Raw genomic sequence first — 16229 nt, forward strand, 5'->3', positions numbered from 1 at the left:
TATGGTGGTTGACCTTTTTTCTAAAATATCACATTGCATTCCATTGAAGAAGTTGCCTACCGTTCAGGAGCTTGCTTCAATTTTTGCCCAGGAGGTCTTCCGTTTACATGGGTTACCCAAGGAGATAGTGTTGGACCGGGGTAGCCAGTTTGTCTCCAGATTTTGGCGTTCCTTTTGTGCTCAAATGGAGATCCAGCTTTCTTTCTCCTCGGCATATCACCCTCAATCCAATGGGGCTGCGGAACGGTCTAATCAAGCTCTGGAACAGTTCCTCCGTTGCTATGTCTCAGATCACCACAATAATTGGTCTGAACTGTTACCTTGGGCAGAGTTTGCTCGTAATAGTGCTAATAATACTTCCTCCAAGTTATCCCCATTCATGGTGAATTATGGGTTTCAACCAACCTTGTTGCCCTATTCATTCATGTCTCAGGGTATTCCGTCTTTGGAGGAGCATCTCCAGCGACTCCGTTCCACATGGGTGCAGATTCAGGATTGCCTTCATCTTTCTATGCAGCGCCAAAAGTTCTAGGCTGATCGTAGGCGTCTGCCAGCGCCTTCCTACCTACCAGGTTGGTGAGAGAGTTTGGCTGTCCTCCCGCAACTTAAATCTTCGTGTGCCTTCCAATAAACTGGCTCCTCGTTATGTTGGTCCTTTTCGAATACTCAGACGGGTCAATCCTGTGGCCTACGCTCTTGACCTTCCTCCTGCAATGCGCATCTCCAATGTTTTTCATGTCTCCCTCTTGAAACCATTGGTTTGTAATCGGTTTACCACTGTGTTGCCTCGTCCCCGTCCTATCTTTGTTGACAACCATGAGGAGTATGAGGTCAGCAGCATTATTGACTCTCGTGTGTCCAGGGGCCGCGTACAATATTTGGTTCACTGGAGTGGCTTCGGTCCGGAGGAGCGTTCATGGGTTCCCTCCTCTGATGTTCATGCTCCAGCCCACCTCCGTGCCTTCCATGCTCGTTTCCCCAATAAGCCTTTTGTCCTTCCGCGGGGGAGGGGTCGTTGAGGGGAGGGTAATGTCAAGGTTTTTTCCCTGTTTTGTTTGCTATGTGCTGCTGGCAGCCATTTTACTCACCTCTCTTGCTGTCTGGTATATACTGTGTGATGCTGCTCATTTCCTGCACTTCCTTTTTATGGCCAGACTTGTGTACATCATCCGTGTGAGACAGAATGCAGTCTCAGAATTGTGATGTCATCACTTATTATTTAAAGGACCTCTGTTCAGTATGCTTTGCCCTTACGTTGTCTCAGACCTGTTTGTGAGTGCTCCTGTGTATTACCTGGCTGTCTGACGTCCCTCCTGGTTCCTGATCCCTGGCTTGTTCCTGACTCTGCTGTTCTCCTTGTTCCTGTTTCCGGCTTGTCTGACTACTCGCTTTTGCTCCTGACTCGGCTCGTCTGACTACCAGCTCTGGTTTTGATTCTTGGCTTGTTATTTGACTTGTGGACTTTTTATTATTTTTTGCTTTTAATAAAGGTGTGATTATTTTTGCACTTCTCGTCTGTCTGATTCCTGGCACCCTGACAATGAATCTATAAGGAGGCATTTTAGCTATATGATAAACTGTTGGTAAGTTTATATGATACATTGTATGTTCTGCCGATATTTGCTACATAGTGGCAACACCATATAACGCTGAAAATCATTTAATTTACCTATTTGGAAACAAATACAGGAGTTATTCTAAAACTTTTACTTTTGGGATATAACGTCCAAGGACATTTATTATTACGAGAACTCTTTGGGACTCAACATCAGCTTATGTTATTACACTTTTTTATTTTTTCGGCTTCTTTAAGGTGGTATAATATATACACTCATTACTTTTTTACCTTATATTTGCAATTTTTTAAATAATTTTTTATATGTAAGGGAGACGTCCCTTTTTTATATTGAATAATATTACTATTAAATGTCTTACTATAAGTAAGTTCTTGATGCATGTTGTATGACACTTTTATTCAAAGTTTCCTTTACTATAGAGAATAATTTATTGACTAAAAGTCCTGAATTAGTGTGTCTGTTACACCTAGCTAATAGCGCCATCCTTTTTTATACATTGTAATTTCCTTTTTTCTGTACCCACTTTAAGGGAAGTGGTTTAGGATTGGCAAAAGTGTAACTTTATGCTCAGCGCAGTTCTTAGTCTGTTTATATCTGTACTCCATTTCCAACATGAATGACAACACATGTTTTGCTCTCCCAGGTTGCAAATGCTATGAAGAATTCATTACCATTTGATGCTCCAGACACGTCAAAACAGGGACAGAAGGTGCTAAAAGTTGAGGTGACACCTACCGTCCCTCGCATTTCGCGAACTGCAATCACCACAGCATCAATTAGACGGCACCGCTGGAGAAGAGAAGGTAGCTGCAACAGATCCCACTAATTTACTCAGTTCTTCAACACCCTAGGCACCAGGCTAGATATAATTGATATATCGCTTAAGCCATCAGTGTTAATGAGAGCACATGTTCAGATGCCCTTGGCCATGAGGATGATAGAGACTGAAGCAGGCCTGGCCATATGTACATGCCTTAAGTTTGTCTTTTCTTGAATTGGCACCATGTTCCCTTGTCTCAGATACTGTAGCCTCTGAATTGGCTTTGTTGCCACCTATCTTTTTTTTTTTTTCTCGCTCTTTATTAAATTATAGAAAAGCTATACAAAACATATTCTTATTATCAGGTATTTGTAGAGCGCCAACAGGTTCCGCAGCACTATGAACATAGGTGGTATATAAAAACGATTACAGGGATCAAATGGGGAGAGAGGGTCCTGCCGAGAGTTTCACTGTTGTAGTCGGCTCTTATGAAGGTGAACTACAAACAGCTGGGCTCATAGGCTTACATGCTATGGGGTTTTAGGGGATAGCAGTGGAGATAGGAAGGTTAGCGTAGGTTGTAAGCGTCCCTGAATAGTAGAGTCTTCAGGGAGCACTTGAAGCTTTTAAAACTGGGGGAGATTCTTCTGGATCGAGGCAGAGAGTTCCATAAGATGGGAGTCAGTCTTAAGAAATCTTGTAGACAGGAATGTGAGGAGGTAACAAGAGAGGAGGAGAGTAGATCATCATGAGCGGAGCGAAGGGGACGGGAGGGAGAGTATCTGGAGACAAGGTCTGAGATGTAGGGGGGAGCAACGCAATTGAGGGCATTGTGTGTCAGAGTGAGAATTTTGTGTTTAATCCTGGAGGCAAGAGGAAGCCAGTGAAGGGATTGGCAGAGAGGTGCGGCAGATGAAGAGCGATGTGCAAGGAAGATGAGCCTGGCAGAGGCATTCATTATGGATTGTAAAGGAGCTAGGCGGCAGATAGGGAGACCAAGTTGGGAGAACAAGTTGTGTCTTGTGTAAGGAAATGTCTGATTTTAGCAATGTTTTTAAGGTGGAAGCGGCAGGCTTTGGCCAAGGACTGAATGTGAGGAGTGAAAGAAAGATCTGAGTCAAGTGTGACCCCAAGACATCGGGCATGTGAGGTTGGGGTAATGATGGAGTTATCAACAGTTATAGAGACATGGGGTGTGGAGATTTTGGAAGAAGGAGGAAAATAAGGAGTTCAGTTTTGGAGAGATTTAGCTTGAGGTAGTGAGAGGACATCCAAGATGATAGTATAACCAGTGAGACTTTATTAAGGAATCTAATGAGGAAGTGTAGATTGAGAAGAGAAGGAGACCGAGTACAGAGCCTTGCAGTACCCCAACAGAAAGAGGTAATGGGGCAGAGGATGCCCCAGAGAAGGCTACACTAAAGGTTCAGTTAGACAGATAGGAAGAGAACCAAGAGAGAGCCGTGTCACAGATGCCGAAGGATTGGAGGGTATAGTTTTAAATCTTTATCATGCATTCTAAAAACCCTATTAAAACAGAAGGTGTCACATAGCATAGATAACTTCAAACAAAGGCAGCACAAATAATATTAAATTGCAAACTCACAAACTTTGAAGCACCCAAACAGTGTTGATCCAAGCAGGTTGAGCTCTCTCAGTGGCTTAACTTACTGCCCTCCATACTCAGGACGCTTCCAGGGATGTACAGGTAAAACCACTTTAATTTCCTTCAGAAGCAGGATAGACCAGGAACAAGAAACTCTGTGTAGAGAATGGGGAAAAAAAAATTTGTAAAAAAAAAAAATGAGTCCACACAGACTAGTGATTAAAAACACATAAGTAATTCAACTCGTTTCTCAGTTCAAAGGCCAATTCATCATTTTAAACTTGTTTCTGACCTATCACCTCACATCTGATATACATCACTTGTACATACTTGAGCATTACCAGAGTATCCTCCCACTGCTCTCAAAAAGATTCAAACCATTGGTCTGCCTTATTAAAAAAAACTCCTAAAACAGTAATTTGTGCATATAACCAATAATAATAAAAACAGTGATCAAAATAAAAATCCTCTTGCTAAAATATTGTTGTTAATAATATTTTAGTAAGCGGATAATTATTTCCATCTTAATATGAGGAGAGTCCACGGCTTCATTCCTTGTGGGAATACAGAACCTGGCCACCAGGAGGAGGCAAACACACCTCAGCCAAAGGCTTAAATACCTCCCCCACTCCCCTCATCCTCCAGTCATTCTTTGCCTTTCGTCACAGGAGGATGGCAGAGAAGTGTTGGAAGATTCAGAGTAGTCTTTTATGGAGGGTAGTACTCTTCGCTTTGGGACTGGAGTTTTAAGTAGTCTTGTCAGCCTCTCAGTGAGAGCATTGACGAAGGTTAGGGTCTGCAGATGCAGGGACAGTCTTTCTACGAATCCATCCAGACTCGTATTAGCAACTTGTAAGCAATCAGTGTTGACGAGTTTCATAGCCTGCTTCTATCACTCAAGTCCATGTCAAGTGCGATGCTACAAGACTGTCAAACTTGAGAGGCTGTGTGTCTGTTCCACGGTGATGATTCCGGTAAGACCGGTTCATTTTATTTCATATGATAACGTAAGAAGACAGAGTCACAATGTGACTCCTTTATCTGTATGGAATCAAGGGTTAATATCTCCGGAAGGGGATTATTGAACAGGGGGGAATTTATGCATGATTTGCTTTATTATGTTTTATGCTGCGACGTGTGAGATGAGGCTCTGGCAGATGTGGGAACATTCAGGTTTTTACTTTCATTTTGGATAACGGTGCAGCCTGTCAGTTTGGCGCGCTTTTCTTCATGCAGGAGGGGCGGTCCTGCATGTCACTCCATGTGACCGGGTGTGGCCTTATTAACTTCCTCTTTGCTGACCGTACGGTTTACATGAGACAAAGCGGTTTCTCTGTGGGGCCTGGGTCATAGGAGATGGTAAGTGCCCCGGCCATTGGGGGTATAAAGTTGCCATTAATATTTTTTTCTGTAGTCGATCATAAAAGCCGAAGCTATGGAGGACTCTGATGCGTTAGAGGGTACTCCCTCTTTAACCAAATCTAATACCTGTTTTTATTGCGAGGAGGCTACGGTATATCTGCCTGCTCAGTTATGTTCCACATGCCTTGATAAAGTAGTTATATCCAAAAAGAACAAGATGTTTATTACTACTGAGCCGTCCACCTCTGAGGGGTCTCAGTCCTGTGAGGTGCGTTCCCTGCAATCATCTCCTATTACACATGCAGCTCCCCATTGCACTACTATTCCTCTTTCGGGAGGGGCCCTCTTACCGCCAGACTTTTCTGAACAGTTGGAAACTGCAGTGTCTGCGGACTTTAGTGCTTTACCTCACCCTGCTAAGCGCAAGCGAAAGGTTAAATACTGCTATCCTTCCAAGGGGTTATCTACCAATTTGTTGGATTTATCTGATACTAGATTATCCGCTGATGAAGATGCCTCTGATACTTCAGAGGAGGCTCTTTCTGGGTCGGAATCGGCAGCCTCTAAGCCTCCTGGCTGCGGAGGAACCAGACTTTAGATTATGGATAGAGCAATTACACTTTCTGTCAAAGGAAGTGTTGGCTATGTTAAAGGTTCCTGATGCTATTTCTGATGTGATTGCTAAGGAATGGTCTAAGCCTGGTACTTCTTTTGTTCCTTCTTCAAGGTTTAAAAAGTTGTATCCTTTGCCAGTAGCTAAATTTCAGTTTTGGGAAAAAGTCCCTAAGGTTGATGGGGCTATTTCTACTCTTGCTAAGCTATCCCTATGGAAGATAGTACCTCTTTTAAGAATCCTTTAGATAGGAAACTTGAATCTTATCTAAGGAAAGCTTACTTACATTCTGGCTATATTCTCAGACCTGCCATTTCTATGGCTGATGTTGCAGCTGCATCAACTTTTTGGTTGGATAGCTTAGCACATTGGGAAAAAGATTCTGATTTACATAGTATTGTTCGTTTGCTTCAACATGCTAATCATTTTTTCTGTGATGCTATTTTTGATATCATCAAGATTGATGTTAAAGGGACAGTTAACACCAGATTTTTTGTTGTTTAAAAATATAGATAATCCCTTTATTACCTATTCCCCAGTTTTTTGCAAAACCAACACTTTTATATTAATACACTTTTTACTTCTGTGACTAACTTGTATCTAAGCATCTTCTGACCGCCCCTAATCACATGACTTTTAGTTATTTTGCATATAGTTGCATTTTAGCCAATTAGTGCAGTGTCTGCCACTAGCCACGGGCGTGATCACAATGCTATCTATATGGCCTACATGAACTTGCTCTCCCCTGCTGTGAAAAGTAAATAAAATAGAGGCGGCCTTCAAGGGCTTAGAAATTATCATATGTGCCTCCCTAGGTTTGCTTTCAACTAGAATACCAAGAGAACAAAGCAAAATTGTTGATAAAAGTAAATTGGAAAGTTGTTTAAAATTACATGCCCTATTTGAAAAATTAAAGTTTTTTTGGACTTGACTGTCCCTTTAAATCTATGTCTTTGGCTATTTTAGCTAGAAGAGCTTTATGGCTCAAATCATGGAATGCTGACATGGTATCTTAATCTAGGTTACTATCTCTATCATTCCAGGGTAATAATTTGTTTGGTTCCCAGTTGGATTCTATTATTTCCATTATTACTGGGGGGAAGGGCGTTTTTTTGCCCCAAGATAAAAAGTCTAAGGGTAAATCTAAAGTTTATAATCGGTTTCATTCCTTTCGTCAGAATAGAGAACAGAAATCCCACTCCTTCCTCTAAGGACATTGGCTTCAATTGGAAGCCATCTTCGAGTTGGAATAAATCCAAGCCTTATAAGAAACCAAAGCCAGCCCCCAAGACTGGATAAAGGTGCAGCCCTCAATCCAGTTCTGCTTGTGGGGTGGGGGGGGGCAGATTGAAATTATTTCAAGACGTTTGGGCAGGTTCCGTTCAGAATCATTGGATTCAGAATATTGCCTCTCAGGGGTATCGAATAGGTTTTAGAATAAGACCTCCTGTGAGAAGATTTTTTCTCTCTCGTGTTCCAACAAATCCTGTGAAAGCTCAGGCCTTTCTTAAGTGTGTTTCAGATCTAGAGCTTTCAGGTGTAATTGTACCATTTCCACTTATGGAACAGGGTCTGGGTTTTTATTCAAATCTATTCATTGTCCCGAAGAAGGAAAATTCTTTCAGACCAGTTCTGGATCTGAAGTTTTTGAATCCATTTGTAAGAATCCCAACTTTCAAGATGGGGACTATAAGGACTATTCTGCCTTTTGTTCAGCAAGGTCATTACATGTCCTCAATAGACTTACAGGATGCGTATCTTCACATTCTGATTCATCCAGACCACTCGGTTTCTGAGATTCTCTTTTCTAGACAAGCATTACCAATTTGTTGCTTTTCCATTTGGCCTAGCAACAGCTCCAAGAATTTTTTCGAAGGTTCTCTGTACCCTTCTATCTGTAATCAGAGAGCAGGGTATTGCGGTGTTTCCTTATTTGGACGATATCTTGGTACTGGCTCAATCTTTTCATTTAACAGAATCTCACACAAATCAACTTGTGTTGTTTCTTCAAAAACATGATTGGAGGATCAATTTACCAAGGAGTTTCTTGATTCCTCAGACAAGGGTCACCTTTTTAGGTTTCCAGATTCAGTGTCCATGACTCTGTCTTTAACAGACAAGAGACGAATGAAATTGGCTTCTGCCTGTCGAAACCTTCAGTCTTGATCATTCTCTTCAGTGGCTCGTTTTCATATGAGAGCTCTGCAGCTTTGCATGCTGAATCAATGGTGCAGGGATTAAACTCAGATATCACAATAGATATACTTAAATCCCAACATTCAACTCTCTCTGTCCTGGTGGTTGGACCATCATCGGATTATTCATTGGGCCTCTTTTGTTCGTCCTTTCTGGACTGTGATTTCAACAGATGCAAGTCTCACAGTTCTCTGGGGGTCTTTGACAGCACAAGGAGTTTTGAATCTTTAACAGACGAGGTTACCAATCAATATTTTAGAACTCTATGCTATTTTCAGGGCTCTTCAGGCTTGGCCTCTATTAAAGAGAGAATCATTCATTCGTTTTCAGACAGACAATATCACAACTATGGCATATGTCAATTATCAGGGTGGGACTCGCAGTCCTTTAGTGATGAAAGTAGTATCTCGGATACTTTTTTGAGCGTAATCCAACTCCTGTCTAATTTATGCGATGCATATCCCAGGTGTAGACAATTGGGAAGCGGATTATCTCAGTCGTCAGTCTTTACATCCAGGGGAGTGGTCTCTCCATCCAGATGTATTTTGTCATATTGTACAGATGTGGGGTCTTCCCAAAATAGATCTGATGGCTTCCCATCTAAGCAAGAAGCTTCCCAGGTACCTTTCCAGGTCCAGGGATCCTCAGACGGAGATGGTGGATGCGTTAGCAGTTCCTTGGTTTTACCAACCTGCTTACATTTTTCCGCCTCTATTTCTTCTTCCAAGGGTGATCTCCAAAATCATAATGGAACAATTGCATGTGTTTCTGATAGCACCAGCATGGCCTAACAGGTTTTGGTATGCGGATCTTGTCCGGATGTCCAGTTGCCAACCTTGGCCACTTCCTTTAAGGCCAGACCTTCTGTCTCAAGGGCCGTTTTTCCATCAGGATCTCAAATCGCTAAATTTGAAGGTATGGAAATTGAACGCTTAGTGCTTAATCATAGAGGTTTCTCTGACTCAGTGATTAATACTATGCTACAGGCTCGTAAGTCTGTTTCAAGGAAGATTTATTATCGGGTTTGGAAAACCTATATGTCATGGTGTTTTCTCTTGGCATTCTTTTAGAATTCCTAGAATTTTACAGTTTCTTCAGGATGGTTTGGATAAAGGTTTGTCTGCAAGTACTTTGAAGGGACAAATCTCTGCTCTTTCTGTTTTATTTAATAGATAGATTGCTAAACCTCCTGATCTTCACTGTTTTGTTCAGGCTTTGGTTCGTATCAAGCCTGTTGTTAACTCAATCTACCCTCCTTGGAGTCTTAATTTGGTTTTGAAGGCTTTGCAGGCTCCTCCTTTTGAGCCTATGCATTCTTTGGATATTAAACTACTTTCTTGGAAAATGTTGTTTCTTTTGACTCTCTTTTCAGCTAGAAGAGTTTCTGAATTGTCTGCTCTCTCTTGGGAGTCTCCTTTTCTGATTTTCCATCAGGATAAGGCTGTTTTGACTTCGTTTACATTTCTTCCTAAGGTTGTGAATTCTATCAACATTAGTAGGGAAACTGTTGTTCCTTCCTTGTGCCCTAATCCTATGAAGACTTTTAAAAGAACTTTACATTCTTTGGATGTTGTAAGAGCTTTGAAATCTGGCGAAGCTACTAAAGATTTCAGGAAGACTTCTAGTCTATTTGTTGTTTTTTTCTGGTCTACCTTCACTTTAAGAATCCCCTATCTGAAGTGATCTAAAATGAATCTGTCTTATAATTGAACCCACCCTTCTACGTAGAAGGGTGGCAATAAACAAAACCTCCTAAAAAGCATAAATGGGCATTGTTTGTTGTCTATTCTGGGAAGCATAGAGGGCACAAGGCTTCTTCCACTTACCTATCTTTTTGGTTGAGGAGCATTATCCGCTTAGAATATGAATCAGCTGGACATAAGCCTCCTCAGAGGATTACGGCTCATTCGACTAGAGCTGTGGCTTATTCTTGGGCCTTCAAGAATGAGGCCTCTATGGAGCAGATTTTTAGGGCGGCTACCTGGTCCTCCTTACATACCTTTTCAAAGTTTTACAACTTGATGTTTTTGCTTCGGCTAAAGCAGCTTTTGGGAGAAAGGTTTTGCAGGCTGTGGTGCCCTCAGAATAGGGTCCACCTCTCTTTTACCTTCCCGTTTTCATTCAGTGTCCTCTAGAGCTTGGGTATATGTTTCCCACAAGTAAGGAATGAAGCCGTGGACTCTCCTCATATTAAGATGGAAAACATAAATTATGCTTACCGTTTTCTTCGTTGGGCGGACCTAAATTTGGTTTTGTTTTTCTGGCACCATTTATACCCTGATATTTCTCCTACTGTTCCTTGTTCTCTTGGCAGAATGACTGGAGGAAGAGGGGAGTGGGGGAGGTATTTAAGCCTTTGGCTACGGTGTCTTTGCCTCCTCCTGGTGGCCAGGTTCTGTATTCCCACAAGTAAGTAAGAAGCCGTGGACTCTCCTCATACAGATGGAAAGGAAATTATCTGGTAAGCATAATTTATGTTTTTTGAGTGCACTGAGAAGCATATATTTTGGTATTTGCCTGGGCAATTATTTTTTGCTTACTGCCAGTGGAGACCTTTAGGAGATACGCGTTTGAATCTCTCTGTTTATCTTTATATTGGACTGTGGATTACCTTTGGGACATATAATTGTGGTATTTAATAATTTATTTTCTAGTTGATGTGCCCCTTTTAGATTGGTGTTGCAGAGCATATTTATCTTACTCATTTCTGATTATCACAGGCTTGTTCTTTAAAGGGATATTGAATTAATGCAGTTTATTGGATTGCTTGCAGTCCACATAAGGTAGTGCATTGAAGTGTATCCTTAAAATATGTAAGCTTTGTATTTGCAAAATATTATATATGTGTACTTCTTTATGCAAGACCTAACCACACCTTGCTCCTGAACCTGCCCTACCAACATCTCAGGTTTTTTAAAGGTAATTTATGTAAAAGTAATACTATAATTTCCTATTTGGAAAGTGAGCAAATGGTTACAAACAGCTGTAACACAGAGATAGCCAGCAATTAAATGGTTAAATGGACATCAACATAATAATGTTTTTTTTTTTATTTAATGCATCTAAAAGAAAGCATATTATCCATTCAAAAATGAATGTTCCATTACTTCCTTATCTGCCAGTGAGCTCCTATTCTGCGAAACAGTTGTGTGCTACCTCTTTGCTTCAAAATCTAAATAAATAGTTTTAACCTATTCTTTTTTATAATAAACTAGTTTAATATGTTTAAAATGATCTTTTATATACATGTATACACACTCACACACATTATGTCTCTAGCAAAAAACATAATTTATGTAAGAACTTACCTGATAAATTCATTTCTTTCATATTAGCAAGACTCCATGAGCTAGTGACGTATGGGATATACATTCCTACCAGGAGGGGCAAAGTTTCCCAAACCTCAAAATGCCTATAAATACACCCCTCACCACACCCACAATTCAGTTTTAACGAATAGCCAAGAAGTGGGGTGATAAAAAAGTGCGAAAGCATATAAAATAAGGAATTGGAATAATTGTGCTTTATACAAAAATCATAACCACCACAAAAAAAGGGTGGGCCTCATGGACTCTTGCTAATATGAAAGAAATGAATTTATCAGGTAAGTTCTTACATAAATTATGTTTTCTTTCATGTAATTAGCAAGAGTCCATGAGCTAGTGACGTATGGGATAATGATTACCCAAGATGTGGATCTTTCCACGCAAGAGTCACTAGAGAGGGAGGGATAAAATAAAGACAACCAATTCCTGCTGAAAATAATCCACACCCAAAATAAAGTTTAATGAAAAACATAAGCAGAAGATTCAAACTGAAACCGCTGCCTGAAGTACTTTTCTACCAAAAACTGCTTCAGAAGAAGAAAATACATCAAAATGGTAGAATTTAGTAAAAGTATGCAAAGAGGACCAAGTTGCTGCTTTGCAAATCTGATCAATCGAAGCTTCATTCCTAAACGCCCAGGAAGTAGAAACTGACCTAGTAGAATGATCTGTAATCCTTTGAGGCGGAGTTTTACCCGACTCAACAGAGGCAAGATGAATTAAAGATTTCAACCAAGATGCCAAAGAAATGGCAGAAGCTTTCTGGCCTTTTCTAGAACCGGAAAAGATAACAAATAAACTAGAAGTCTTTCGGAAAGACTTAGTAGCTTCAACATAATATTTCAAAGCTCTAACAACATCCAAAGAATGTAACTATTTCTCCTTAGAATTCTTAGGATTAGGACATAATGAAGGAACCACAATTTCTCTACTAATGTTGTTGGAATTCACAACTTTAGGTAAAAATTCAAAAGAAGTTCGCAACACTGCCTTATCCTGATGAAAAATCAGAAAAGGAGACTCACAAGAAAGAGCAGATAATTCAGAAACTCTTCTGGCAGAAGAGATTGCCAAAAGGAACAAAACTTTCCAAGAAAGTAATTTAATGTCCAATGAATGCATAGGTTCAAACGGAGGAGCTTGAAGAGCCCCTAGAACCAAATTCAAACTCCAAGGAGGAGAAATTGACTTAATGACAGGTTTTATACGAACCAAAGCTTGTACAAAACAATGAATATCAGGAAGATTAGCAATCTTTCTGTGAAAAAGAACAGAAAGAGCAGAGATTTGTCCTTTCAAGGAACTTGCGGACAAACCTTTATCTAAACCATCCTGAAGAAACTGTAAAATTCTTGGAATTCTAAGACACCAAGAAATATAAGTCTTCCAGACTCTATAATATATCTCTCTGGATACAGATTTACGAGCCTGTAACATAGTATTAATCACAGAGTCAGAGAAACCTCTTTGACTAAGAATCAAGCGTTCAATCTCCATACCTTTAAATTTAAGGATTTGAGATCCTGATGGAAAAAAGGACCTTGCGACAGAAGGTCTGGTCGTAGCGGAAGAGTCCACGGATGGCAAGAGGCCATCCGGACAAGATCCGCATACCAAAACCTGTGAGGCCATGCCGGAGCTACCAGCAGAACAAACGAGCATTCCTTCAGAATCTTGGAGATTACTCTTGGAAGAAGAACTAGAGGCGGAAAGATATAAGCAGGATGATACTTCCAAGGAAGTGATAATGCATCCACTGCTTCCGCCTGAGGATCCCGGGATCTGGACAGATACCTGGGAAGTTTCTTGTTTAGATGAGACGCCATCAGATCTATTTCTGGAAGCTCCCATATTTGAACAATCTGAAGAAATACCTCTGGGTGAAGAGACCATTCGCCCGGATGCAACGTTTGGCGACTGAGATAATCCGCTTCCCAATTGTCTATACCTGGGATATGAACCGCAGAGATTAGACAGGAGCTGGATTCCGCCCAAACCAGAATTCGAGATACTTCTTTCATAGCCAGAGGACTGTGAGTCCCTCCTTGATGATTGATGTATGCCACAGTTGTGACATTGTCTGTCTGAAAACAAATGAACGATTCTCTCTTCAGAAGAGGCCAAGACTGAAGAGCTCTGAAAATTGCACGGAGTTCCAAAATATTGATCGGTAATCTCACCTCCTGAGATTCCCAAACTCCTTGTGCCGTCAGAGATCCCCACACAGCTCCCCAACCTGTAAGACTTGCATCTGTTGAAATTACAGTCCAGGTCGGAAGCACAAAAGAAGCCCCCTGAATTAAACGATGGTGATCTGTCCACCACGTTAGAGAGTGTCGTACAATCGGTTTTAAAGATATTAATTGAGATATCTTTGTGTAATCCCTGCACCATTGATTCAGCATACAGAGCTAAAGGGGATCGCGTCCGATGCAGCAGTCATAAGACCTAGAATTTCCATGTATAAGGCTACCGAAGGGAATGATTGTGACTGAAGGTTTCGACAAGCTGAAATCAATTTTAGACGTCTCTTGTCTGTTAAAGACAGAGTCATGGACACTGAATCTATCTGGAAACCCAGAAAAGTTACCCTTGTCTGAGGAATCAATGAACTTTTTGGTAAATTGATCCTCCAACCATGATCTTGAAGAAACACCACAAGTTGATTCGTATGAGATTCTGCTAAATGTAAAGACTGAGCAAGTACCAAGATATCGTCCAAATAAGGAAATACTACAATACCCTGTTCTCTGATTACAGACAGAAGGGCACGAGAACCTTTGTAAAAATTCTTGGAGCTGTAGCTAGGCCAAACGGCAGAGCCACAAACTGGTAATGCTTGTCCAGAAAAGAGAATCTCAGGAACTGATAATGATCTGGATGAATCGGAATATGCAGATAAGCATCCTGTAAATCTATTGTGGACATATAATGCCCTTGCTGAACAAAAGGCAAGATAGTCCTTACAGTTACCATTTTGAACGTTGGTATCCTTACATAACGATTCAATATTTTTAGATCCAGAACTGGTCTGAAGGAATTCTCCTTCTTTGGTACAATGAAGAGATTTGAATAAAACCCCATCCCCTGTTCCAGAACTGGAACTGGCATAATTACTCCAGCCAACTCTAGATCTGAAACACAATTCAGAAATGCTTGAGCTTTCACTGGATTTACTGGGACACGGGAAAGAAAAAATCTCTTTGCAGGAGGTCTCATCTTGAAACCAATTCTGTACCCTTCTGAAACAATGTTCTGAATCCAAAGATTGTGAACAGAATTGATCCAAATTTCTTTGAAAAAACGTAACCTGCCCCCTACCAGCTGAGCTGGAATGAGGGCCGCACCTTCATGTGGACTTAGAAGCAGTCTTTGCCTTTCTAGAAGGCTTGGATTTATTCCAGACTGGAGATGGTTTCCAAACTGAAACTGCTCCTGAGGATGAAGGATCAGGCTTTTGTTCTTTGTTGAAACGAAAGGAACGAAAACGATTATTAGCCCTGTTTTTACCCTTAGATTTTTTATCCTGTGGTAAAAAAGTTCCTTTCCCACCAGTAACAGTTGAGATAATGGAATCCAACTGAGAACCAAATAATTTGTTACCCTGGAAAGAAATGGAAAGTAGAGTTGATTTAGAAGCCATATCAGCATTCCAAGTTTTAAGCCATAAAGCTCTTCTAGCTAAAATAGCTAGAGACATAAACCTGACATCAACTCTGATAATATCAAAAATGGCATCACAGATAAAATTATTAGCATGCTGAAGAAGAAGAATAATATTATGAGAATCATGATCTGTTACTTGTTGTGCTAAAGTCTCCAACCAAAAAGTTGAAGCTGCAGCAACATCAGCCAAAGATATAGCAGGTCTAAGAAGATTACCTGAACACAGATAAGCTTTTCTTAGAAAGGATTCAATTTTCCTATCTAAAGGATCTTTAAACGAAGTACCATCTGACGTAGGAATAGTAGTACGTTTAGCAAGGGTAGAAATAGCCCCATCAACTTTAGGGATTTTGTCCCAAAATTCTAATCTGTCAGACGGCACAGGATATAATTGCTTAAAACGTTTAGAAGGAGTAAATGAATTACCCAAATTATCCCATTCTCTGGAAATTACTTCAGAAATAGCATTAGGAACAGGAAAAACTTCTGGAATAACCACAGGAGATTTAAACACCTTATCTAAACGTTTAGAATTAGTATCAAGAGGACCAGAATCCTCTATTTCTAAAGCAATTAGTACTTCTTTAAGTAAAGAACGAATAAATTCCATTTTAAATAAATATGAAGATTTATCAGCATCAATCTCTGAGACAGAATCCTCTGAACCAGAAGAGTCATCAGAATCAGAATGATGATGTTCATTTAAAAATTCATCTGTAGAGAGAGAAGTTTTAAAAGATTTTTTATGTTTACTAGAAGGAGAAATAACAGACATAGCCTTCTTGATGGATTCAGAAACAAAATCTCTTATGTTATCAGGAACATTCTGCACCTTAGATGTTGAGGGAACTGCAACAGGCAATGGTACATTACTAAAGGAAATATTATCTGCTTTAACAAGTTTGTCATGACAATTAATACAAACAACAGCCGGAGGAATAGCTACCAAAAGTTTACAGCAGATACACTTAGCTTTGGTAGTTCCAGCACTAGACAGCGATTTTCCTGAAGTATCTTCTGACTCAGATGCAACGTGAGACATCTTGCAATATGTAAGAGAAAAAACAACATATAAAGCAAAATTGATCAAATTCCTTAAATGACAGTTTCAGGAATGGGAAAA

General features: G+C 40.4%; 1 protein-coding gene across 1 annotated transcript in view; it reads left to right on the forward strand.

Moving 5' to 3' along the window:
• Positions 1-16229, forward strand: part of HYCC2 (hyccin PI4KA lipid kinase complex subunit 2) — a 346768-nt gene that overhangs the window by 294616 nt on the left and 35923 nt on the right. Inside the window, exon 9 of the mRNA XM_053713298.1 lies at positions 2221-2380. Within this exon, the coding sequence (XP_053569273.1) occupies positions 2221-2380 (160 nt within the window). The remainder of the gene's footprint in view (positions 1-2220; positions 2381-16229) is intronic.

This window comes from Bombina bombina, chromosome 1 (genome assembly GCF_027579735.1).
Source record: "Bombina bombina isolate aBomBom1 chromosome 1, aBomBom1.pri, whole genome shotgun sequence".
Classification (NCBI taxonomy): domain Eukaryota; kingdom Metazoa; phylum Chordata; class Amphibia; order Anura; family Bombinatoridae; genus Bombina; species Bombina bombina.